Source organism: Bubalus kerabau, chromosome 9 (genome assembly GCF_029407905.1).
Source record: "Bubalus kerabau isolate K-KA32 ecotype Philippines breed swamp buffalo chromosome 9, PCC_UOA_SB_1v2, whole genome shotgun sequence".
NCBI classification, from domain to species: domain Eukaryota; kingdom Metazoa; phylum Chordata; class Mammalia; order Artiodactyla; family Bovidae; genus Bubalus; species Bubalus kerabau.
This window is the reverse complement of record NC_073632.1, coordinates 95001138-95026180: the sequence shown is the minus strand read 5'-3', so window position 1 is coordinate 95026180 and position 25043 is coordinate 95001138. Positions and strand designations below refer to the sequence as shown.

At 39.9% G+C, this 25043-nt stretch overlaps 2 protein-coding genes across 6 annotated transcripts in view; one reads left to right on the top strand and one right to left on the bottom strand.

Annotated features, from left to right (window-relative positions):
• The window catches only part of PCMT1 (protein-L-isoaspartate (D-aspartate) O-methyltransferase), a 43008-nt gene extending 38561 nt beyond the window's left edge, over window positions 1-4447 (bottom strand). For 3 of the 4 annotated variants that reach the window (XM_055535936.1, XM_055535935.1, XM_055535937.1), the window contains exon 1: window positions 4198-4443. In XM_055535936.1, the coding sequence (XP_055391911.1) occupies window positions 4198-4426 (229 nt within the window). In that variant the 5' untranslated portion in view covers window positions 4427-4443. Of the gene's footprint in view, window positions 1-4197 lie in introns of all 4 variants that reach the window. The other variant, XM_055535934.1, reaches the window with a different exon arrangement.
• A 59-nt stretch (window positions 4448-4506) lies between these two features.
• Window positions 4507-21943, top strand: NUP43 (nucleoporin 43). 2 transcript variants are annotated; one of them, XM_055535932.1, is made up of 10 exons: window positions 4507-5477; window positions 5917-6083; window positions 6206-6292; window positions 6600-6722; window positions 7515-7592; window positions 8579-8759; window positions 10578-10713; window positions 13678-13829; window positions 16014-16136; window positions 19208-21943. In XM_055535932.1, the coding sequence occupies exons 1-10, from the start codon at window positions 5465-5467 to the stop codon at window positions 19435-19437; spliced, it is 1290 nt and encodes a 429-aa protein (XP_055391907.1). In that variant the 5' UTR covers window positions 4507-5464; the 3' UTR covers window positions 19438-21943. The 2 variants fall into 2 exon arrangements, with proteins under 2 accessions (XP_055391907.1, XP_055391908.1); XM_055535933.1 differs by lacking the exons at window positions 4507-5477; window positions 5917-6083 and having other exon boundaries at window positions 6092-6292.
• The last annotated feature ends 3100 nt before the right edge of the window (window positions 21944-25043 follow it).

Here is a 25043-nt window from a genome sequence, read left to right as displayed (position 1 = left end):
TCACTTAGCATTTTATTACCTGTTACACTTAGCCCATGAATGCACATGATAAAACTAATATTCTCTTTTCCACTAGTTATGCTGTTAGTGGCTAAGAACTGACACTCCAAACAGAGTAAGAAAATGATTTCAATTTATTTGTAGAAATAAAGAAGGATACAAAAGCTAAAAACTTTTAAAAATTTAAATGCCTATTAAGGGTCTTCACTTTAATGTTTTATTAAGCAACTGAAACCAAACATTTCCCCAAATAAACTCCTACTCTCCCACACTTCCTAGCACACCCCATCTCCAAATCCCTGCGGCTCACTCACTTATTATTTCCAACTCAGAAAATGGTAAATTGTTCCCATTGCCCAGGTCTAAAACCTTGTGTCATATCCTTGACATCAGTCTTTCTCCTACACCCCAAGTCCAAATCTAGCACATTCTATTTTCTCTGTCTAGTATGCCTGTCCCCCAGCTCTATCTGCATGGCTTGAATTTCTTCTTCTTCATCAAATCTTTACTCAAATGACACCTTAGTGAGGCCTTCTCCCCTACAACTGCAAACCTACCACCCCATACTCCCTATCCTCTTTCTCTACTTTGCCACTTATCATGTGACATATATTTTCTTTGTCTGCTCCCACAAGAAGTAAGCTTCAAGAGAGAATAGATGTTTGCTTCTCATTGCTGTATCCCCAGTGTATGGGACATAGAAGATAGTCAAATGTCAGTTGACTGTTTCCACAGATTATACATACATTATACGCGCAAATGGCACACTCAAGGTTGCAAAGGACATATAGTTAGAAACAACTGATGTGTTAGGGTAGTGGACTGAATTTTTTTAACAACAACAACAACAAAATACGTAAAAGAACAATTATTAGCATTGTTTTAAGCGACCAATACAGTATTTGAAGTCTAGTCAGAGTCAATCTTTCACAAACACTTTGGTTTGGACATCCCTGCTCTAGCAGACAACCTCTCAATCTCATCCACTCCTGCCTCCTTCTTCTCCTTTCACCACGGCATAAAATTATCCCAATAAAAGTAGAAAATAAACCCTAATGTAAACATTAATTGTCACATTCCCTGGATTAAACAGGCTCTAAGTTATTTTGAATTAACATTTCATGAGCACGTTATCAGTCTACAGCCATAAAATATCTATTTTCCATTTCTAAAGACCCGTGATGTCCAACATGTGGTATCAGAGTTAATTTAAATAACACAGAATCCAGTTCTTCAGGTGCACTCACATTTCAAATGCTCAGCGCCCCATGTAGCTAGTGGCCACAGTACTGAATGGCACAGATACCGACACGACAGGCAGCTCTGCTGGGCAGGCCTGCTACAGATTTTTTCCCTAAAATTTTATTTGAAAGTATAAAAATGATTCAACCGAAACACTGGCAGGGTTTAGTCTTATAATTTTCAGTTCTCTACATCAGTGATCTTCAAAGTGTGGTCTCCAGAACAGCAGCAGCATATTACTTAGGAGCTTGTTGGAAATGTGAATTCTTGAGCCCCAGCAATCGGTCTTAATTTGTTTTAACAAGCTCTCCGGGTGATCCAGCAGATTTTGAGGCATGCTAAAGTTTTGGACCACGGTTGGCAGTCACTTAAGAGCAGTTATCAATACAAACATAAGCTATGAGATATTATGAATGTATCATTACAATATAAAATAATCTATAAATATCAACTGTGAAATCATACTTCTATCATGTCTTGTAGAAGAAACACCTCAGTAGGTATTTTCAATAAAATTAATATAAAATATTAAAATGAAACCAATCATGAACCTTATTTGATTAAAAAAAATAAAACTGTAATTTGCTTCCTCTTCCAATTTGCAGATCCATATTCACTTCAGTATCAGCATTATAGAAGCCTTTAAGTGAGGAAGAATACACAGTGGTGCAATTACCAGGAAAGAGTGAGAAATTTTCAGTGTGTGCCAACTGAAATTTTTATGTGAGCAAATACTAGTGTTATTAGTGAACTATTAAATAAATATGAAATCTATTGGCTCAAATTAATTCAGCAAGAAGTTGAAACTAAAGTTGCAAAAGCGTTATGAAAAAGGCTAAACAATCTGCCTACACTATTTCCTCTTACTAGTCATAGAACTAGTATAAAACTAAGTATCAACATCCATATATGTTAAATATTTCTCATTAAATTTTCTGATAGGAAAACATCCTTAGAAATTTCAGCTAAGAATACATTTAATGCAATACATTAAAATGATTACAAAACCACTGGGAAAAGATCTAGTTTTGGCTTACTACAAATTTGGCCCAAAAAGGAGAGTCTTCAAGAGCCTGATTGATTACAAATTTCTGCCACAGCCAAGTGTTTACTGAGATAACCTGCTGGTGGAAAATTACTTAATCAGAATTCAAGTACAGAATGTTTCAGGTGTGTAGGCACTAGATAATTTTAAGAAGTTTTATTAAAATATTTACAACATATTGAACTTCTGGTCTATGAGAACCTAAATTACTCTTAACACTGATACTGCACATATATTTCCATTTCCAATCAAGTATCCTTCCATAATGTGAATACTGGCAATGTTAGACAGGGCTTTTAAACCTAAACATTCTTTGAACATATATATATGTGTGTATATATATATGTATGTATGTATGTATGTGTGTGTGTGTGTATATATATATATATATATACATATATATATATATATAGCTAAGTTGCTTCAGTCATGTCCGGACTCTGCGACCCCCGTGGACTGTAGCCCATTAGGCTCCTCTGTCCATGGGATTCTCTGGAGGGCAAGAATACTGGAGTGGGGTGCCGTATCCTCCTCAAACATTCTTTACTAAACACTAAGGACACAATCTCCAACTTTGGAACATTGTGTTTAGAAAAAAAAAAAAAATGACTAACATTAAGTACTAACCATGTGTCAGCCAATGTTACTTATTTCTCTCACTAATCTTAGTATTCCTAGCCTAGATCCAAGCATATAATATATACTTAACTGGCATTTATTTTTTAAAAAAGTAATGATTATTAAGATGAGGGGATTCAAAGATACTAAAAAAAAAAAAAAAGTCCCGGCCTTCAAGGAGGTTACAAATCGAATTCGAAAACATGACACGCGAAAAGCTAAACAACCTATAACAATTAAAAATACCACGTGGCACGGTAGAGATTATTTGCAAAGTCAGTGGCAAAGAAGAGTGCTATAAATTCTAACCAGAGAGAGAGTATTATAGACTGCGGTTCTGGTCTCCCGACCAGACGGCGACACTATAGTTCAATTTAAAAAAAGAAAGTGACACAGCACTCATCCCACCCTAAAATTATCATCAGAGGAAGGAATACAATAACTAAAGGCAACGGTGTAGAGAAAACTTCCATGCACAGCTTTTAAAGCATACGATGGCCCTGATAAAAGTGAAAACGGGCCGCAGAACACAATGGTCCGCCGGATCTCCAGGACCTCTGAAGGCTCCTGAAACACAAGTCTCTCAAGGAGAGCATCCTTCCTCCTTCCTCCCTCAGCTCCCTACGAAGCTTTCCAATGGACAGCCGTCCCAGAAATTTCTCCCAGCATCCGCAGTGACAGCAACTCTCATCTTCCTCTCCCTCCCCTCGCCAGTATCAGACGGTGGCATCTCCCGCCAGGGGAAAAAACGGAGGGCGGGGGATTGGGGGGGGGGGGTGGTGGGGGCAGGCAGAATAGGCGAGAAAGCTTGCAGCTATATCGATTTAGGACGCGAGGAGTAGGTGTGAGGACGCGGGGGTCGAGGGCGGAGTCCTCCCAGCTCCAGCTCCTGTCTCTCGGAGGTCTAGCCAATATCCCACTCCCCCCTCCTCCACCCCAGGGCGCGCCCCTCGCCCGCTGGACCTGAACCGGGAGGCGACGGACTCGAGTGACAGCCCCGCTACCTGTGCGCCCCCAGCCCCGTCCCCCAGGCCCGTGGGGAGATGCCCGCCCCCGCCCCAAGAGCAGCGGCCCCGGGCTCCTTCTCTGATTCCAGTCCACATCGCCGATGAGTGACAGGTCCCGGGGGAGGCAATCGCCAGCGATCGCTGCTCGGGACCGCGGGTGCAACCGTGCGCCGAAGCCCTCAAGCAGGCACGGGGAGTAGACAGAACGTCCCGGGCGGCCCCAGGGGACCCGGACCAGGCCTGGCCTTCCCCGGTTGCCCCACACCCGGCGGGGGTGGCACTTACTGCGGAGGTTGTGGATTAGCTCCGAGTGGCAGGCGCCGCCGGATTTCCAGGCCATCGCTAAGCACACCCGGAGCAGGTACAGAACCACCTTCAGTACGGCGACGGTGCCCAGCAGCTTCCCCAAAAGTGAGACCACCTCCCACACGGTCACCGCCCCGTTCTCGTCCCCGCTGGAGCCGCCGCTGTTACTGCCGTCGTCGCCGCTGCCGCCACTGCGCGCTCCCGGCATCCCCCGCGGCACGCATGCGCTCTGTGACGCCGCGCGGCCTCGGGCGCGGCCGGGTGGGGCCGGAGGCGGGGGTGGCTTCGCGCCCCGCCGCCCGGGCGAGGGGCCGCTGCGGCTGCCCGAGTCTGGCGGTTTGCCCTCGCTGAGTCAGCGTCACCGCCGCCACTGCGTGGCCTTTCTGAGCCCTCGGGCTGCGCAGCGCCTCCTTGCTTGGTTTTGCCCTGCGGTCAGGCGGGGTGGGCCCCAGCGCGGTCGGCCGCGTGCCTCGCTGCGGCTCTGGTCACCGAGAGCGGTGGCGGGATGGCAGGGCGGGTCTAGTTCCGAGGCTGCCGGTGGCTCTGCAGTCGTCGCTGGGTGCAGACCCGCCGCGAGTGGCGGGTCTGCTCCTATAGCTGTCCAGATTGTTAAACGGTGGGCTTCCTCCGTCCTGCCTTCACCCAACCCAATCAATGACTAATATATTTAGGTCGGTTAGACTCAGAGCTCCTTATGCTGGAGACTGAATATCTTAAACCGAGGGCAAACGTCCTCTCTAACCTGAGTACTCCAGGCTCTAGCTAACAAGTACATTTAGTGTCTGGTTAGCAGAGACTTTGGGACCCTGATTTGTTCTCAGCTCTAAAGCACAAATTCAGAGAGTGGAAGAATACTGAGACACGGGTTGGAGGGTGGAGCATCGAGAATGCTTTGCTCCTTAGGATAATGCACTTGCTTAAAAATATTACAGTAGCCTATGGCGACTATGTTTTTATCCTAACACAAGTGTGCGTTTTTAGCTATTTAAGCCTCACAAATTCCACCATTAGACTGGACCCCGGCTTTGCTGCTATCAGCTATGCAAGACACTGAGTGAGAAACTGACAAGGAACATTGCCAGTAGAATCCAACTTGCTGACTCCTAATCAGAACGGAGACTGGAAGGATCCAGTCATCATTTAGTCCCAATAAACTTTTAAGGAAGGAAACAAAGCTATGTAAAGACATTGATGCTACAGCGTCAGCAACAATGCTCAAATTTTAGTTCTAACGAGACCCTGGCAAATGTGGTGTCTATGTAAGTATCCAATCCAAAATATACTTATATATTAACTATTTCGTGGGATTCTGCGATAATAACCGAAGCAGCATTCTTTACTTCAATATTAGGAATAAATTAGTCAGTTTGGGACTCAAAATTGGAACTGGGGGTCTTCAGAATTACAACTCCAGTTTCTGACAGTGTGTGTTACCATTGAAGAAAAGTACTTGCTTGGGGGGAGAGGGAGGGAGAGGTTTTTAATAATACATTGGTACGTTAATGGACGTATTTCCACCAGAATTTAAGGATTTTTCATCTTTTCTATGCGCGGTGAAATGCAAGCCTGCTTAGGTGTGGCTGCTAGCTTGTTTCTCTTGCATTGCTTTTATTTTGTTTTTGCTCTTAAATTTGTCTTTACATTACAAATTCTTTTGCGCCAATGTATTGTCTCAGTGTTCCTATACCGATTTTGCAGATGAGAAGCTGGTCCTACAGCACAAGGACTGGCATGCTCTTGCCTTGGTTCAGAGCCGCCTTGATGAGGAAGGCCTTCGCATCTTCTTCGCGTTTGAGGCCGGGTTGTTCGTTCCCGCACTGCCGACGGAGGAGAATTGGCTCTCTGCAGCCACCGTCCCTCGTAAGGTCCGGTCCAATCAGGGCTCTGCGAGAAGGGGCGGGGCTGAGTGGCGCGCGCTGTACTTCGTGCTGTGCCTGCCTGGGTTCCTCTCAGCATGGAGGAAATTTATGCTAAGTTTGTGTCACAGAAAATCAGCAAGACTCGTTGGCGACCATTACCTCCAGGGAGCCTGCAGACAGCGGAGACTTTCGCCACGGGCTCTTGGGACAATGAGGTACCCCTGCGCCCGGCCTGGAGTCCCTGCTATCTCCTTCCTTCCAGGAACCGCGCCCCCGGCAGCCAGCGCGCGAACTCCTGTTTCGTAGCTTCTAGCGCGGTTCTCTCTCTCCCGAATGCACGTCTCACGCTCGGTCGCCTTATATCTGAGAGCCATCAGTGGCCTCGTTTCTTGTGTTTTTAATGATTATTATGCCGTCTGCCCGGGATACTTTTAAAGCAGGGTTGATTGAAGGCAGTGCACATTTCAATTTCGGGGAGTTTGACGTATATTTCATCTCAAAATGAAATTTTCTGCTTTTCAGGAAAATTATGTTTCAATGTGGTCTATTGGAGATTTTGGAAACTTGGATTCTGATGGAGGATTTGAAGGAGACCATCAATTATTGTGCAGTATCAAACATGATGGTGATGTAATGGATTTACAAGTACGTCTGTTGTAATATCCAAGAGCTAACTTTTAAAAAATTGAGAGTAATACATTGAGAGATGTAAAGGACCTTACAGTTTGTCTAGTCTTACCCCGGGTTTACAAAAACTTGAATTCTCTGTAGGTTATGATTTGCCATGTCATATAGCTGGTTAGGGGAAGGGGATGTGAAGTTAATCGTAGCTTGTTTGTTTAATTGACCATCTACTATGTGCCAAGCTGTGTTTACATGAGTTAATTTCATTCTCATGGAATGCTGGTGAATCAGGTATTGCTATCTCTCTTATGAGAAAACTAAGATCTTTTGAGCATGAATTATATGACAAATACTATGCAAGGCACTTTACATGTTTTTGCTTTTTGAATTCTCGTTTTACAAGTTTACCAAGGCTTGGAGAACTTAACTTGGCCAAGGTTTCAAATCGGGTTATAAGTGGTGGGAACGGAATTAAGTTTTCAAATTCTGATCTGTAAGACTTCAGAGTCCCTGCATTTTCTTCTGTGGAAAGCTGCCTGGCCCCTGGGAATTATACTTTCCTAAACCTTTATGGTAGTTGTACAAAATTAAATCAATTGTAGATGAACAGGTTTAGGGGGAAAAATTATTGTTGTTTATTCTTCATGAAAATACTTTTATTTGTATAGCAGTTTTGACTTTGGCATTTTATTTGCTTAGCATTTGTAGGTTCTTTGCATTTTAAAATTGTTACACTGCTAATTGAGTTAGATAAATGGGCTTCCTCCCTGCTGATATTTATGAATTTATAACATGCAGGAATTTTCTGTTTAGTTTTTGGACCAGGAAAGAATTGTAGCTGCTTCATCGACAGGATGTGTGACAATTTTCCTCCACCATCCAAATAACCAGGTAAACAATTTTTCTTTGAAAACTCAGTTTGCATTTTAATTATTTTTAGGAAGGCTTAAAGAAGGCTGTACTTAATAGTGACAAATAATAAAGTTTTATTGTCTCAAAAACTATAAAAAAGATGGGGAAATATCATTTTATTATCCATCTTTTAGTTGACTAATTCTAGAACCATTTTTGTGTGAACTTTCATTGAAATTGAGTAACTCTTCAGTTTTCTTAGGTTCCATGTAACAATATGGTATTCTGGCAAATAATTTTCCTGTAACTCTCTTTTAAGATCCTCTGGTTTTCTGAAGAAAGAGCACTTTCTAGCTCAGACATCATGAGAGGGAGCAGGAACAGCTACTTTGCTTCTGTGAACAGAACCGAGGTTTTAATTAGAAGGAAAGACACACTCTATGAAGGCTTGACACTTTTTCTATGCCTTTCTTGTATGTCAAAGGCTAAGAGTGCTGACCTTTAGAGCATAGTGGTAAGGGTAGTCCTTTAAAATGGGCCCACTTGAAGTTAACAGTTTTAAGTTGCTGGAAGAGAATGCTTATTTAGATTTGGATATTAATAAAGGTCATCTTACTAGTAGGCACGCCTAGTAAGTGTAAGACCCAGATCTAGTTAAACGTTATTCTTAATAGAATCATCTGGAAAGCCCTGCAGAAATTTCTCTCTTCAATGTAGATCAGTTCCCTTAAGATTTTAGAATTGTCTTTGAACACATAATTACCTGATACTTAAAAACTGTTTCTTTAGTTTGAGATAAGTTTGGAATGTTATTAAACAGTGTTTCTTTGGAATCTAATCTGGTGAATACAGAGCTTTAATGGAAGTATTTCCTAGACCTTAATACTTTGAAATACAAAGGGAAAAGAGTACTGTTTTTCTAGAAAAGTATGAAACAAAGTTTTAAAATAATAGTGTAGTTGGGGAAAGTGCTAATTTGGGGGAGCTTTGCTTTAATTAGTCATAGCCTCCTTTCTGACACCTAGACTCTGTCAGCCAGCCAGCAGTGGGCAGCAGCTCACTCCCACACGGGTCCAGGCAGCCCTTCCTGCAGCAGTGCACCGTGCACAGGTGTTGTGTGCAACAGCCCAGAGGTGGTCACAGTTGGAGAAGATGGTCGGATAAATCTCTTCAGAGCTGATCACAAGGAAGCTGTAAGAACTATCGGTAAGAAAAATTATCTTTCTTTGGTCTATCGTATAGTAATTGAGCACTTCCCATGTGCAATGCCAGGGGTTTAATGTTTGAGGGATTTAGAAATATACAAAGCAGGATCCCTTTATCAAGATGGTATGTTGATAAGGCCTGTATGAAGGACTGAGTAGAAGAAAGAGAAATTTATGGGGAGGATGGTTGGAAGGAATTATCGGATAAAGAATTGAGGGGCAGGGCAATTCATTTAATCTAGATTCTAGACCATAAATAATACTGAGAAGTGGCACACCAGATAAAGGGAATAGCATAGAGGCCGGGTAAGGCCATTCAGAGAATGACAGAAAGTGTAGTTTGACCTGACTTTAGATGTTTGTATAGGAGAATTGAGAGATGAAACAAGAAAGGTAGATTGCAGTCAGGTTGTGAAGAATCTAATACACTTTATTAGGTAGACAGCTAAGGAGCCATTGAAAGTTTTTGAGCAAAGGGTAATGTACCCACATCATGTTTTAGAAGGATTATTTAGTGCAGTGGTAGTGGTTTAGTTGCTAAATCATGTCTGACTAGTGTAGTAGTTCTCAACCATATTTTGCACAGACTTGCCTGAGGAGATTTTTAACAGCCCATCACCCTAGACCTCTTGAATTAGAACTTCTATGGATTGAGCCCATGAATCAGTTTTTTGTATTATTATTATTTTAGTTCTGAGGAATACCATTTGTTTAGCTTTGAAAGACTGCCGGCCTGGTGACAGTTGGGAGGAGGGTCACAAAACAAGTCTTTAAGTATATACTAAATAAAGATGTATAAGCTTAGACACACTAGAAAAAACAGAAGGAACATTAAGGCAAACAGGAAGAACTTCATGGCAGAAGAGAGAGCTGATAAGGATAAAGATGAATCGATTTGAGATGAGTCAGCAGAATAATACAGGGTCAGAATGAGCTCTGTAGGAAGCTGTGGTGTTTGGCCCAACAGAATGGAGGTTTTGGGTGAAGCAGTTGAGTTCAGGTGCTCTTTGCGACCCCATGGACTGCAGCCCGCCAGGCTTCTCTGTCCATCACCAACTCCTGGAGCTTGCTCAAGTTCATATCCATTGAGTCAGTGATGCCATCCAACCATCTCATCCTCTGTCATCTCCTTCTTCTCTTGCCTTCAATCTTTCCCAGCATCAGAATCTTTTCCAGTGAGTCAGTTCTTCACATCAGGTGGCCAAAGGATTGGAGCTTCAGCTTGAGTATCAGTCCTTCCAATGAATATTCAGGACTGATCTGCTTTAAGATGGACTGGTTTGATCACCTTGCAGTCCAAGGGACTCTCAAGAGTCTTCTCCAGCATCACAGTTCAAAAGCATCAATTCTTCAGCACTTAGCTTTCTTTATAGTCCGACTCTCACATCCATACATGACTAGTGGAAAAACCGTAGCTTTGACTAGATGGACCTTTGCCAGCAAATAATGTCTCTGCTTTTTAACATGATGTCTAGGTTGTCTAGGGTGAAGCAGTGGTGGGAGATAAAATTGGATTATAAAGAAACTTGAACAGCTGTCTCAGACATGGAGGGTAGTACTCTTAAGTGGAAATAGAGAAGTATATGAAAACTTAGTCCTCAATTTGGAAAACAGTTCAGATGTCCTGTGAGTAATATAATTTTTCTATCAAAGGAGAGTCCATTTTAACATATGTTCCTATATTTTTCCATAAAAATAAAATTGTGACTTATTTAAAATTACACTTGTAATTTTTCAGTCAATAGAGGGAACGCTGTTTAAGATATTCATGGAAAAGTGGTGCCCTGTTAACATACACTGCGGTTTTCTTAATTTACAGACAATGCAGATAGCAGTACACTCCATGCTGTAACCTTCCTTCGAACTCCTGAGATCCTTACAGTAAATTCAATTGGACAGTTAAAAATATGGGATTTTAGACAACAAGGAAATGAGCCCACACAGATATTATCACTGTAAGTTTTGATTTGTAATGTCAGTAGTGTAAAGCAAATTTGTTTGATTATTTGTAGCAACTGACTTTATAAACTATATTGTATTTCAATTGCATGTTAACAGTAATTTCTGATTAACTTTGATAAAGCAAATACAGTTGACCCTTGAACAATATAAGCATTAGAGTCATTGACCCTCTATACACTCGAAAATCCATGTATACTTTATAGTTGGCACTCTATATACCAGGAATCCTCTGTACCGAAGGTTCCACCTTCCCAGATTCAACCAACCTTAGATCATGTAGCAATGTATATTTATTATTGAAAAATACTCATATGTAAGTGGACCCATGTTGTTCAAGATCAATTGTATAATTTGATGGGCTTGATAATACCTTCAGATCAATCAGTCGCTCAGTCATGTCCGACTCTTTGCGACCCTATGAATTGCAGCACACCAGGCCTCCCTGTCCATCACAACTCCCGGAGTTCATTGAGACTCACGTCCATCTAGTCAGTGATGCCATCCAGCCATCTCATCCTCTGTCGTCCCCTTCTCTTGCACCCAATCGCTCCCAGCATCAGAGTCTTTTCCAGTGAGTCAACTCTTCACATGAGGTGGCCAAAGTACTGGAGTTTCAGCTTTAGCATCATTCTTTCCAAAGAAATCCCAGGGCCAGTCTCCTTCAGAATGGACTGGTTGGATCTCCTTGCAGTCCAAGGGACTCTCAAGAGTCTTCTCCAACACCACAGTTCAAAAGCATCAATTCTTCGGCACTCAGCTTTCTTCACAGCCCAACTCTCACATCCATACATGACCACTGGAAAAACCATAGCCTTGATTAGACAAACCTTTGTTGACAAAGTAATGTCTCTTTTTGAATATGCTGTCTAGGTTGGTCATAACTTTCCTTCCAAGGAGTAAGCGTCTTTTAATTTCATGGCTGCAGTCACCATCTGCAGTGATTTTGGAGCCCAGAAAAATAGAGTCTGACACTGTTTTCCACTGTTTCCCCATCTATTTCCCATGAAGTGATGGGACTAGATGCCATGATCTTCGTTTTCTGAATGTTGAGCTTTAAGCCAACTTTTTCACTCTCCTCTTTCACTTTCATCAAGAGGCTTTTTAATTCCTCTTCACTTTCTGCCATAAGGGTGGTGTCATCTGCATATCTGAGGTGATTGATATTTCTCCCGGCAATCTTGATTCCAGCTTGTGTTTCTTCCAGTCCAGCGTTTCTCAGATGTACTCTGCATATAAGTTAAATAAACAGGGTGACAATATACAGCCTTGACGTACTCCTTTTCCTATTTGGAACCAGTCTGTTGCTCCATGTCCAGTTCTAACTGTTGTTTCCTGACCTGCATACAAATTTCTCAAGAGGCAGATCAGGTGGTCTGGTATTCCCATCTCTTTCAGAATTTTCCACAGTTTATTGTGATCCACACAGTCAAAGGCTTTGGCATTTGACAGGAGTCAGGGAGCAAGAACATCCCCATGGAAAAGAAATGCAAAAAAGCAGAATGGCTGTCTGGGGAGGCCTTACAAATAGCTTTGACAAGAAGAGAAGCGAAAAGCAAAGGAGAAAAGGTAAGACATAAACATCTGAATGCAGAGTTCCAAAGAATAGCAAGAAGAGATAAGAAAGCCTTCTTCAGCGATCAATGCAAAGAAATAGAGGAAAACAACAGAATGGGAAAGACTAGAGATCTCTTCAAGAAAATCAGAGATACCAAAGGAACGTTTCATGCAAAGGTGGGCTCAATAAAGGACAGAAATGGTATGGACCTAACAGAAGCAAAAGATATTAAGAAGAGATGGCAAGAATACACAGAAGAACTGTACAAAAAAGATCTTCACGACCCAGATAATCCCGGTGGTGTGATCACTGACCGAGAGCCAGATATCCTGGAATGTGAAGTCAAATGGGCCTTAGAAAGCATCACTACGAACAAAGCTAGTGGAGGTGATAGAATTCCAGTTGAGCTATTTTAAATCCTGCAAGATGATGCTGTGAAAGTGCTGCACTCAATATGCCGGCAAATTTGGAAAACTCAGCTGTGACCACAGGACTGGAAAAGGTCAGTTTTCATTCCAATCCCAAAGAAAGGCAATGCCAAAGAACGCTCAAACTACCACACAACTGCACTCATCTCACATGCTAGTAAAGTAATGCTCAAAGTTCTCCAAGCCAGGCTTCAGCAATATATGAACCATGAACTTCCTGATGTTCAAGCTAGTTTTAGAAAAGGAAGAGGAATCAGAGATCAAATTGTCAACATCCGCTGGATCATGGAAAAAGCAAGAGAGTTCCAGAAAAACATCTATTTCTGCTTTATTGACTATGCCAAAGCCTTTGACTGTGTGGATAATACCTTACTGCATTTAATAAATACTTGTAGTATTGATTCAGAAGTTTATATTTTCTTTTTGAAGTGTATATTATTTAATGGGGAACTTATTTTTCCTCATCAGGTGATCCAATTAATAATGAAATAATACACTCTAGATGTGATTGGGAGAAAAATACAGTCCAAGATACTTTTTCTAAGCAGAAATACCCTTTCTATGTTTGCAGCCTTCTCTAGATAATAGTATGTGTCAAACTGAAAAATATATATGTAAACTAAGCATTAAATAAGACAGAGTAGAAGTAAGGAGTATGCTGCTTATGTTGATATATAATTTTTTTTAAAAGCTAAGAAATGGAAATGTTTTGCATATCTTACCATCAAATTTTCTTGTTCCATATGTGTCCAAATTGAAGAGAGAATGAATAACTCCAGCCTTTAATTCCCCCTCAGAATTCTAGTAGTTAGAGGTATATTTAATGTAATCAGGTTTTGACATGATATAAGTTTAGCCAGTAGCCCTAGCCACAAAATTATCATTTAGTTACTGGGATGAAACTTGTTTCATGGGTTATTCAATGATAAATTATACTTTATCACTGTTTGAAGTCATTGTATTTCCCGTTAAAGGACTGGTGACCGAGTGCCACTCCACTGTGTTGATCGACATCCCAACCAGCAGCACGTTGTAGCTACTGGCGGCCAGGATGGAATGTTGAGTATTTGGGATGTTAGACAAGGTACAATGCCTGTGTCTCTACTAAAGGCTCATGAAGCTGAAAGTAAGTGTTGTGAAGATACATTAAGTTTTTGGTGGCTGAGCTATACAACATAGTGTTAGTAAATTTCCATAAATGATACATATGGATCATTCTACAGCAGAACTTTTGACTGAATTGTGTAAGTTTGTAATAATTAACTCCTTTCTTATTTGACATTTACATTCTTTAACATGTTTATTATACATAAAACTGTAGTGATTATCCATATGTGTTTATGTGCTTATTTTTTAGGATAATTTTTAGAAATAGAATTGATGAGTCCAAAAGTTGGCGTAATTTTAAAGCTGTTATTCATGTTGACAAATTGTTCTACGTAAAAATAATAACCAGTTTATATTGTCATACCCAGTATGTCAGAATGTACTTTTCCCATGCAAAATGCAGGTTGTTGTTTTTAATATTTGTCAGTCTGTGTGTTCTTCAATTTATTATTATACCTTTTTATTTTCTTTTAGCAAGAACAAAAGATATAGGCTCTTGCCTTTTTTTATTTGTCTTTTGATTTTAGTGGAGATGTTTTGGCTGAACAGAAATGTTTCATTTTATCACCACAGGTCAGGGTGGGTTATAGTTTTAAATTCTGTCTTACGAAAAGTTGGTATTAATGCTTGAATAAAAGTGTGGAAGAGCAAACATTATACCAGTATTGTAACTTTGAAGCTAAAGTTTCACATTGTTAATACTTGGGGAAGATAAATAGTTTTTAAGATTATAGATGCTATGTTATGCTATGCTAAGTCGCTTCAGTCGTGTCCAACTCTGTGCGACTCCATAGACGGCAGCCCACCAGGCTCCGTCGTCCCTGGGATTCTCCAGGCAAGAATACTGGAGTGGGTTGCCATTTCTTTCTCCAAAAATTATATATAAGAAGCAAATAGAAACTGTTTCCCTCTTCTAGGTAGGGCTATGTGGGGTGGGGGGGCGGGGAGAGGGGGGAATGAATAGGGTATGCATCACATTCTGTTGTTGCTAACCCAGTGGTAGTTAGAATTATAAACTTTCAAAGCTCTTCTCACCAGCCTATTTTTAAATACCAGCCTTTATTGTTAAGCAGAACACACTAGTGGCTTGTAATGTATTTCAGTTCATCTTGACTCTTGGCTAGAGGTTTGTTTTCTAATTGAAAAGTATATAAATACATAAGTATCTCGATTTGGGCAGTCTGCAATGGCTCTATTAGGCTCTTCTGTTTTACTTTGTTTTAGTGAAACAGCATAAATGTACTTTACACAGGGACTCACCCAGAACACATTCTTTTCCGGAGGAAGGTCACCTTTTTGTTCTGCAGCATGTTTAATTGTGGTAACTGTCAGAATGAAAATGCCAGCTTGCAAACATGTGCCTTGCACTTTTTATACTACATTCTGGGTGCTTTCTAAGCCTACCTAACCCAGAATCACAGAACCCTTGCTTACAGACTACTTTTTTTACCTTCATGCTGCAGATACCTTCCTGAGGAGTCCTGGCCAGTCCTTGGTTCCCAGGTGTCTGTTGGCACACAAAGTTCCCTTAATGTTGAGAGCTTAAGGAGCCCCTAGTCCTAAGTTGGCTTCTTAAAAGTCCTTCATCTGAAACTGGATCCAGATTCTTGAAGCCTTTCCAGGTTTTGGCTTGCTGAGAGCTAGTTGCTATTTCTGTGATACAGAGCAGAGTCTTGGCATGAGCCAAAATTGGATTCTGCCTCTTAGAACTTCATTTGTATACTGCTCTTATGGTCTTCCCTCTCTCCCTTTCCAATAATAAAGCCTTCAAATATTAATGACATAGGAATTTAAAATCAAAGAACTTAACAATTTTCAAAAAATCTTTTCAGAATTATCCCACTGTCATATTGGGTTAGCCAAAACTTTGTTCGAGTTTTGCCATAAATTGATATGGAAAAACCTGAACACACTTTTTGGCCAACCCAGTACTTTTCTATATAAAAAAGCAGTAGGTCAGATGACTAGCATTTATTTTCATTCATTTGCTGGCCCAATACACGAGTAGATTTACTTGACGTCTTTATCCTATCTACATGTTTCAGCCATTTGGAGCATTATATTATGCCTTCTCTTTGACACTGAAGCCTTTGATTTTATCACAGGCTTAGAGTTTGAAGGTGTGTGATGCAGGTTAATGGATGCTATGCCTAGAGGTAGTGTTTTGATGTTGGTTTAACTAACCTTGGTTCTTATCTCATAGTGTGGGAAGTTCACTTTCACCCATCCAACCCAGATCATCTGTTCACTTGTTCTGAAGATGGATCTCTCTGGCACTGGGATGCCTCCACAGACGGACCTGAGAAGTCATCACTCTTTCACCAAGGTAAAATGTTTTAATGAAGATTCTTGTGGGCAACTTGAGATTATATTTTGATATACCAAGTGAGAAATACTCATATTTTTAACATTAAGGAGTGACAGAAGGTTTCCTTTCTCTGGCCTCAGGGTAAATTTTAGTATCACAGGGCATGAAATTTATCAGCTACTGACTGCTATACTGCTGACGACTAGAAATGCTATTAGCTGGCTAACTTTGTAAGTACATTGTTGTGGGCTCTCATGCCACAGAATAGGCACTGATCACTCTCCTATATTACATTGTCAAAGGTGTATGACAAGACAAAAGTTGATCCTTTATGTATTAAGGTACTGGTTTCTCAGAATAAAAGGCTCTGTCTCCTGATTAAAGACAGAGGTAAGTAAAGGTTGGACTTCCCAGATGGCGCTAGTTGTAAAGAACCTGCCTATCAATGCAGGAGACCTAAGAGGTGCAGGTTCAGTCCCTGGGTTGGGAAGATCCCCTGGAGGAGGACATGGCAACCCACTCCAGTATTCTTGCCTAGAGAATCCCATGGACAGAGGAGCCTGGTGGGCTACTGTCCGTAGGGTTGCAAAGAGTTGGACACGACTGAAGCGACATAACACAAGTAAAGGTCATCCAGAAACTATACACTTAAAATCAAAAAGAATTTTTATTTTCACTTTTGGTATTTTCTAAGCTTCCTGTTTTTGAGCTTGTCTATGACTGCAAACTTTGTTCATTCACTCAGCAAATGTTTATGAAGTGCCATGTGCTAGGTACTCTTCTAGGTGTTAGAGCCCATGACAGCGAGCAGAAAAGCCTCAAGGCATGTAGAGCAAATGTTCCAGTAGACAGTAAGTCAGTAGATGATGTTTCAGTGAAAGTCCAAACAGAAAAGCAGAAACTACCCTGGGTTTAGAAGGAATTGTTTTCATGTGTGTTGGGCTAGAAGAACAAAAGGGAATGGAAGGGATGCTGGAGGAAGAATGCCCAGAAATGAACAGTTGTTAATAACCTCCACTGCCCTGTTAGAAGTGCTGTCAGAGTTGGTTCTGGATCAGCAGAAAAGGTGCCACCTCAGCTGGGGCTGGAATCACTGTGTTGTTGTCAGAAACCTGGAGCTTTTCCCCACCCCCACCCTACTCCCCACAGCCTCTCTGCCTTCGTCACCCACAATAGTTATCTCCCACGCGCAGGCTTTGCCTGGAAGGCAGATGGCAAGGGAGCCTGGAAAAAGGAATTCATTCCTACAGTACATAGTAGAGCACAGCAAAGTAGCAAAGGAGACAGAGCAAAACGGAAAAGAACTGGATCAAATACCCTGATGACCATGCAGAAGAGTGAAGAGAGTAGGATGATAAAAAAAAAAATTAATTGGGGAGGGGCCGCTTGGCAGAGGAGAGAAGATCTGAGCAGAGACCTGAAGAGATGAAAGTACCAGTCACAGGCAAGCATTCCAGGTAGAGGAAACACCAAATTCCAAAGGCCTGAGACTGAGAACAGAAAACAGCCAGTGTGGCTGCAGTTCAGCAGGCAGGAGCGGGAGTAGATGGTGAGAAGGAGCTGAGGAGCAGGACTGTGCAGACTGGGAGCAGGAGTTGAGGTTTCGTTCTGACGTGACCGAAAGCCACTGGAGAATTTTGAGCAGGGAAGTGGGGTGATCTGTCTTATGTTTCCAAACAACCACTTTGGCAAGTATGGGAAAAGGGTTGGAAAAGTGGAAGCAGGGGGACCAGGAGACAGACTTTGCACAGTGATTCTAATGTTCATTTTCACAGTATTCAAGAGTAATATTGGAGCAGTAAAAGGTAAACAGAAACTAAGAAGGAAAAATCCAAAACTTCTCCATAAAAATTCTGGAAAAGTATGGAATGTGCAGACCGTGGAGTATGCCTGTGCTAATAACTTCATGTATGGAGAAACTAATAGTTTTATTAGTTTTTAATAAATACCCAGGAGTAGCTAAGCACTTGGTTTTTTATTTCTTCTTCTAGCCCCACTATCTTGCATTTGAGATTTTATAGTTTGAAGAATGCTGGTTAGATTGGAAATAGTCATTTACTGTATCCTGTGTCTGGTATTACAAGGAACAGTATTAGACACTGTGAAAAAGTAAAATAATCTATACAACCTGCTCTTAAGGAATACTTAGTTTTAATTTAGGAGAAGGGGCCAAAGAAAGTTAAATCATGATATAAGAAATGTTGCAAATAGTAAATTATCAGGAGTGCATACAAGTGCTGTGGGTTCCAGGAAGGAAAAGAGAAGCATGAACTAGAGTCATCTTGACAGACTTCTCAGAAAAGGAAGTTGAGCTGGGCTTTAAGAATCAGCAAGATTTAAACCCACTAATTTTTAAACTTCAAGGTATGAGAGACTTTACCTTGTATTCCCAGCACTTAGCACAAAGCCTGGCATATAGTAGGTGTCAGCCATTTATTGAGAGTAAATGAAATCTGTCTTTATTTGATCTGGCAAAAAGTAGAAAGAAAATTTCAAATGAAGGCTGAAACTGAAATAATTAATTCTATGTTAAATGCAGAGCACTGTCAGAGATAAAAGTTTATAATTTGGTAGTGTTCTAAAAGTCTACTTTTAAGAACATTTACCTAAAATAAATGCAAGAATAAAAGAAGATCTACAGCAAGTTGATTATATTTTTAGAAAAATATATTTTTAGAAATATATCCAGAAATTTTCTCATGATCACTTCATTTTTTGTTTTTCTAACCGTTTAGGTTTCTACATATTATCTACATCTATTCTACTTGTCCTCTAGCCATTTTGCTACATTTCTGAGACTTTCCATTAAAGTATAAATAGGAAGACAAGGTCAAAATTAATCCTGTGCTTTGCTGAAGAGTTCAAGTTTGAAAGCCATGTTATCCCATGAAAATTTGAGTGTTTAATATCACTGACTTAGAAGCTTTTGGTCAAAAATGGTGATGTGTTATAATGGAATCATCAGCCTGTTATTCTTGAGAGTTAAAACAAGTTTATATCATTACATTTTTTAAATATTAGAATTTCAGAGATTTACTAGTATAAAATTGATCTTGAACAATGTTTTCCCATTTTCTTTTTTTTCCCAGGAGGAAGAAATAGTACTTTTTTGTCTCATACCATTAGTAACCAAGCTAATGTTCACCAATCTCTTATAAGCTCCTGGCTCAGCACTGATCCTGCCAAAGATCGTATTGAAATCACAAGCTTGCTTCCTAATAGGACTTTGTCTGTGAACAGTCTGGATGTTTTGGGTCCTTGTCTTGTTTGTGGAACGGATGCAGAAGCAATTTATGTTACTAGACAGCTTTTTTCATGAAGATACTAAAAGATTTCAGGTAAAACATAGAGTTACAGCCTTTCAAATGCCAATTTCTGTGCAAATTTTTGTTATTGGAAAATGTGAAATTTGCAAGGGGAACATCCGTAAACTATTGTTAATGTTGATGCCCAGTTTGTTAGTTGAATATGCTCTAACAGTTGCTGGAGTCTGATTGATGACCCATGGCAAAAGAATTGAAATATGTGGCAGAACATCAGAGGGATCCTTGTTCTGATGAATGCACTGCCTTCAGCACCATTCTAGACAGCTCATGGAACCAACTCTCCATTTTTGATGTTGTAGGGCTTAATAATGTCAAACCACCAACAGGTTCCTTTCCTTTTTATCAGCAGTATGTGGGGTATGGTATGTCCCTCCCTGGTGACATTTTTCAATACTAGTATTTATTCTCTTTACTGCAAGTATTTCTTCAGCCCTTCAGCATTTTATTTCCTTAATAATTTCAGTAAACTTTCTTCAGTAAGAATTGAGTAGAGCAAAAATGACAGTTTTTGGTAGTGTTCAAATTTTTTTTAAGGTGAAAATGTTTTGATGGGTTCCTTTATTAGAATGGGTTTGAATAGAACTCTCACCTCCTTAGACCCAGCTTTGTTTCTCTTGAAAAAAGACAAAATACATTTTTCATAAGGATTTTTGCTTTTATATAGTTTTTTACACCATAGTTGAAAATTGCTGAATTGGACATTGTGCAATAAAATAGGATTTGACATTGGTAAGTGAGCCAGCTTCCAACTAAAATTTGAGAGGTAACATGTATGAGACTAGTATGATGATGTGATTGGAGTAAAGAGTTTTGCCATCCTTATCTTTAATGTTAATGATGACCTAACACAGTATTTTGAGACAGTTTTATGATACTGTCTTTCCAAAGTCTGTTAAGAGTAAGTGCATCATTGAATTGTAAAGACCTTAATGAAAGATCACTCCTGTTACACAGGAAGTTTCTATTTATTTACTTTACAATTCCAACAACAGATAACTACAAGTTTTTGTCTTTCTGGCCCAATAAATATGTTCAATTTTTTTATGTTGACTTATTCTCAGGATTTTGGGGGTTTGAAGTTTTTTTTGTTTACATTTTAAAATAGAATATATATATATATATATATGCATTTGTTGTTCTGTATATATATATATTTGGCTCAAAAAATAATTGACTAAAGATACTTAGTAACTGAATTCCAAAGAATCGAAGAAGGAAAAAAAATGTTGCTGATAGGAATTTTTAATCAGTTTCTAGTTTTATTGCTGGGGCTAGTTTTTAAAACTTTGTTATTACAAAAGCCATTCATTACAGAAAAAGCAGTCAAAAGAAAAAGTACCAATAATCTCAAATAGACATAGTTCTTTTCATACCACTTTGTATCCATTAATGTAAATAATTTTTCATAAAAAAATGAAATATACATGTTAGATTTGTGAATGCACATTCTCTCACAGTCAAAACATGGATTCAGTAATAATATACCTAAGAATTGTCCTTTTGACTTTATATTTACATTTATATGAATACCTTGCTGCAGCCTAAGCTGCAGTGTCCTTCTCTTCACTCAGTAGAGGCATCCTCCCATTCCACTCAGCAGGTCAGCATCCTTGCGTTGAATGGGCTCAGAGTTGATCCTCATTCCTGGGAGACCCTGGCTCCCAAGTGGCACATTTTCCATGTACAGTGAATGGAAAATGCTTTGTGCCTCTGCTTTAATCATATTACCTGCTACTGAAAAGCTGAAGGTTTCATGAATGCTGTTGGCACCCTTCTCAATTTTCAGCAGTAATGTAAATAATTTCTCTTGATTGTTACAGTAAATAATCGGTAGAGGGAGGGAACCAGACATTTAGGCTTAGCATACTAGCTTGGACTGGAAACAAGTTTGAAGTTTGAAGCTTTGGTTTGATTTAAGGGTATTTGTAACCATAAGCAAAAGAAAGTACATTTGAATAGTGTCACATTTTCTATCAGTTGATGAGTTCTGCCAGATGTAATAAGAAACATAAGCTTTATGTAGTATAAATAAAACCCTAATTTATGAATGTGTTCATTCTCACTGCTTTCATTCATGAAAACTATCAAATAGTTTCTTTTGAGGGCTCTAGGATCTCCAAGGTGAACAATATCTTTGAGGGCATCTCCAACCTAAATTTAATCATCACATCCACAGATTCCCAACAAAAAATTTTCATCCAGCCTCTACTTGAAAATACATGATGATAAAGTCTCCCATTTCCCAGTGTAGCCTCCTCGTTTGACAGCTGTAAGTGATATAGCATATGGCAAGGTTTTAATGTGTGAGTGGGGTCCTAAACAATCCTATAAAAAAGGTAGAATCATTATTGTGGGTTAATGAAATGATCATGTGAACCTACTATAGGTTCACTATGAGACAAAACCAACCACCAATCATTTTATGGAATTTCCATTGTGTTGGGGTGCTTTACTGTAAGTTTCCACTAAATAAATGAATTTTCACGTACTGAACTGAAACTTGCTTCCATTTGTCTTCTTTACTCGGGAGCCACAGAAAGCAAATTTAATTTCTTTCACCATATATTCAGATATTCAAAACTACATATTGTAGCTGCTTTGGGGTAAACTTTTAAAATCTCTTCAGTGGTTTATTGTGGGCAGGGTTCCCTGTCCCACCTTTTTTGCCCTTTTTGGCTAAATCCGGCTTACCTTTCTGAACTCCTTTTAGGTGTCATTTTCTTGAGAAACCCTTCACTGGCCTCTTTCACAATCTGGGCTAAATTGTACTCTGCATCAAAAGCCCATTGTGCAGAGCTTGTACTGTGCTTACTGCCCTCTGCTGAGCAGCCTGTCTCCCTCTACTGGACCATAAGCCCAAGAACAGGGCCCATCTCTGAGTTGTTTAACACAATATCTGATAATAGTAAGCCCTGAATCAGTCTGAACTAAATTAAATTCACAATTATGTTTTCCCTTTTTTAAAAAAATGCCTCATTTGCCAAAGACCACCATTAAAGTGTGACTTCCAAAATGAATACTTCCCCAGTGGTCTCTGCCTTGCTAAGAGTATGACAGAAATCTATCTTGGTTCTGGGTACAATATTCCTTTGTAGTGTCTGTCTCAGCCTTTTCTAACTATTTTGATACTTGTTCAATTAGACTGCTAATTTAACTTACACCTTTAATTTTTCACACCTGATACTCCCTAAACCATACTTCCCTAAAGTTAACGCCAATGGTTTTGATTCTTGCAATGGGTACATCCTTCCTGGTTAAGAAGACAAATATTATTTCACTTTAGGAAAGAGCTAATGATCACCTTTCAGTCCTTTCTGCAGAAGCTGATCATTTTAGAATTGCCCAGCATGCTTGCTGCACCTTCATCCCCTTGGGTTAAATGGACTATAATGCTTAGGCACACTCCTAGAGTCTTCCCAAGTATCAGTGATACGCGAGTCATTAGTATTCAGCTGCAGTTGTTGAAATATTTGTAAACCAGCCTGATTTTTGACATTCGGCCCCATTCATTTATCTTGTTCACAAGGCTACTGTGAGAAAAACACCTGTGCTATAGCCATCCTATAGCACATTTGAATCATCCTATCCAAATTTTGGCATAACTGAAAAATTCCTTGTCCCTTGAGAATAACACTTCTATTTCACAGTATTGTGGAAACATCATCCATTTAATAATCCATTCTAGAATCTTGTCTAAGAAGCATACTAAGTTCATTAGTGTATAGTTTATATCAAGCCTTCATTTAAGCTTATGATATCAAGATATCTAGCTCAGACTAGTTAGATGATCTGAAGCAGTAGATGTGCTCTTGTTTTACAGAAATGAAATCTGAGTAGAACCAAATTATGATATGCAACTGTTAAACTATTTCATTGGTATCATTCTGAACCACAATTAACGTTAAGTGGCAATACAGAATAAAATAACTAACAGACTACAGTCTCAGTGGTAAAGAATCCACCTACAGGAGACACAGGAGACTCCGGTTTGATCCCTGGGTTTGGAAGATCCCCTGGAGGAGGAAATGGCAACTCACTTTAGTATTCTTGCCTGGAAAAATCCCATGGACAGAGGAGCCTGGCGCCCTACAGTCCATAGGGTCGAAAAGAGTCAGACAACTGAGCATGCACACACATACTCGACTACAGTCATCTTAGCATCAAAACATTTTCAACACTTCACTATATTAGAATAGAAAGCCACAAAGGAGGTGGGGGTGAGAAGACAGAATTAGGGAGAAGAGACTAAAATCTAGCTGATCAGGTAAAAAATTTTAATTATAAACAAACTGTCATGACTGGACTTTGGGGGAAGAATGGTTGACAGCCCAACATAGCCATCAGATATGTATCAGTTTTCAAAACAATTTTTGTACAGGCCATGGAAATAAGCTAAACTTAAATTAATACCAGACTTAAAATACTAGCTGCAACAAATCAAAACACAGACCTTACTCCTGCATAGTATGGAACCAAAATTTCTTAGCTAGAGATCCTACAAGCAAGGATACCTTAGTAGCAATGAGCACAACTCAAGACCAGATTTGGTTTCTAACAACATTCTCCCAATAAAAGGAACCAAGACTCCTTGGAGGGCAAGAAATAAACCAGGTAGTTTAGAGCATTTTGCAGTGCCAGAAAGTGAGAAAGTTTTTGTTGTTTTTGTTTTTTTAAGCCCACAATAATGGGAGTATGTCACAGGGACACAGAAGTTAACTGGAAGAGCTCTTAACGGCCAAAGCTGGAAAAATTTGATCAATTTTAAAAACTCCCAAGCTATTAAAGAAATATCCATGAGTCCACATTGATAATGTTTGAAAAAAATTGGAGAGACAAATCTGCTCAGAATTCCAAATAATTTACCTAGATTCTCTGCTCTCAAGAAGGTGGAACACAATTCTCCACTCAGGCGTGGCATGCTGTGGTTCATGGGGTCACAAAGAGTTGGACACGACTGAGCGACTGAACTGAACTGAAGAGAATATGGCTACTCACAGTTCAGAACCTTCCCCTAAGATACTATGAACTGGGAAGGCCTGTGTTCTCAGGACCACAGTGCTCTGCAGACTTCTTCCACGTGTGCCGCCTCTGTTCCTATAATTACCCAAATATGACATTTGGCCCCTTATATTTTGTTGATAAAAACAAAATGAGACAACTTACTCTACATAAAATAGACAAACAACAAGGGTTTGCTGTATAGCACATGGAATTACGTTCAATATCTTGTAATAACCTATAATGGAAAATAATCTGAAAAATATATACATTTAGAACTGAATTACTGCTGTACACCCGAAACTAGCACAATATTGTAAATCAACTACACTTAACAACAACAAAAGCAAAATAACCTTCCATGGAAGATAAAAAAAATAAAAAATAAAAAAAATAACCTTCCATGAAGCATTGAAGAACTGAATAGGCCAAAGCTGGACCAAGGGTTTTCCATCACAAAAATACCTGCAAACACAATGGCATGTATTGTCATTCTTAGACTCCAGCACTCCTAGGAGGTACTTCCCTTTTCTTTCACTTCCACCCCCTCCCAGTCTCCGCCACTTTTCATCTTGGTGGTTTGTTCTTCTCTCCTGAGCAC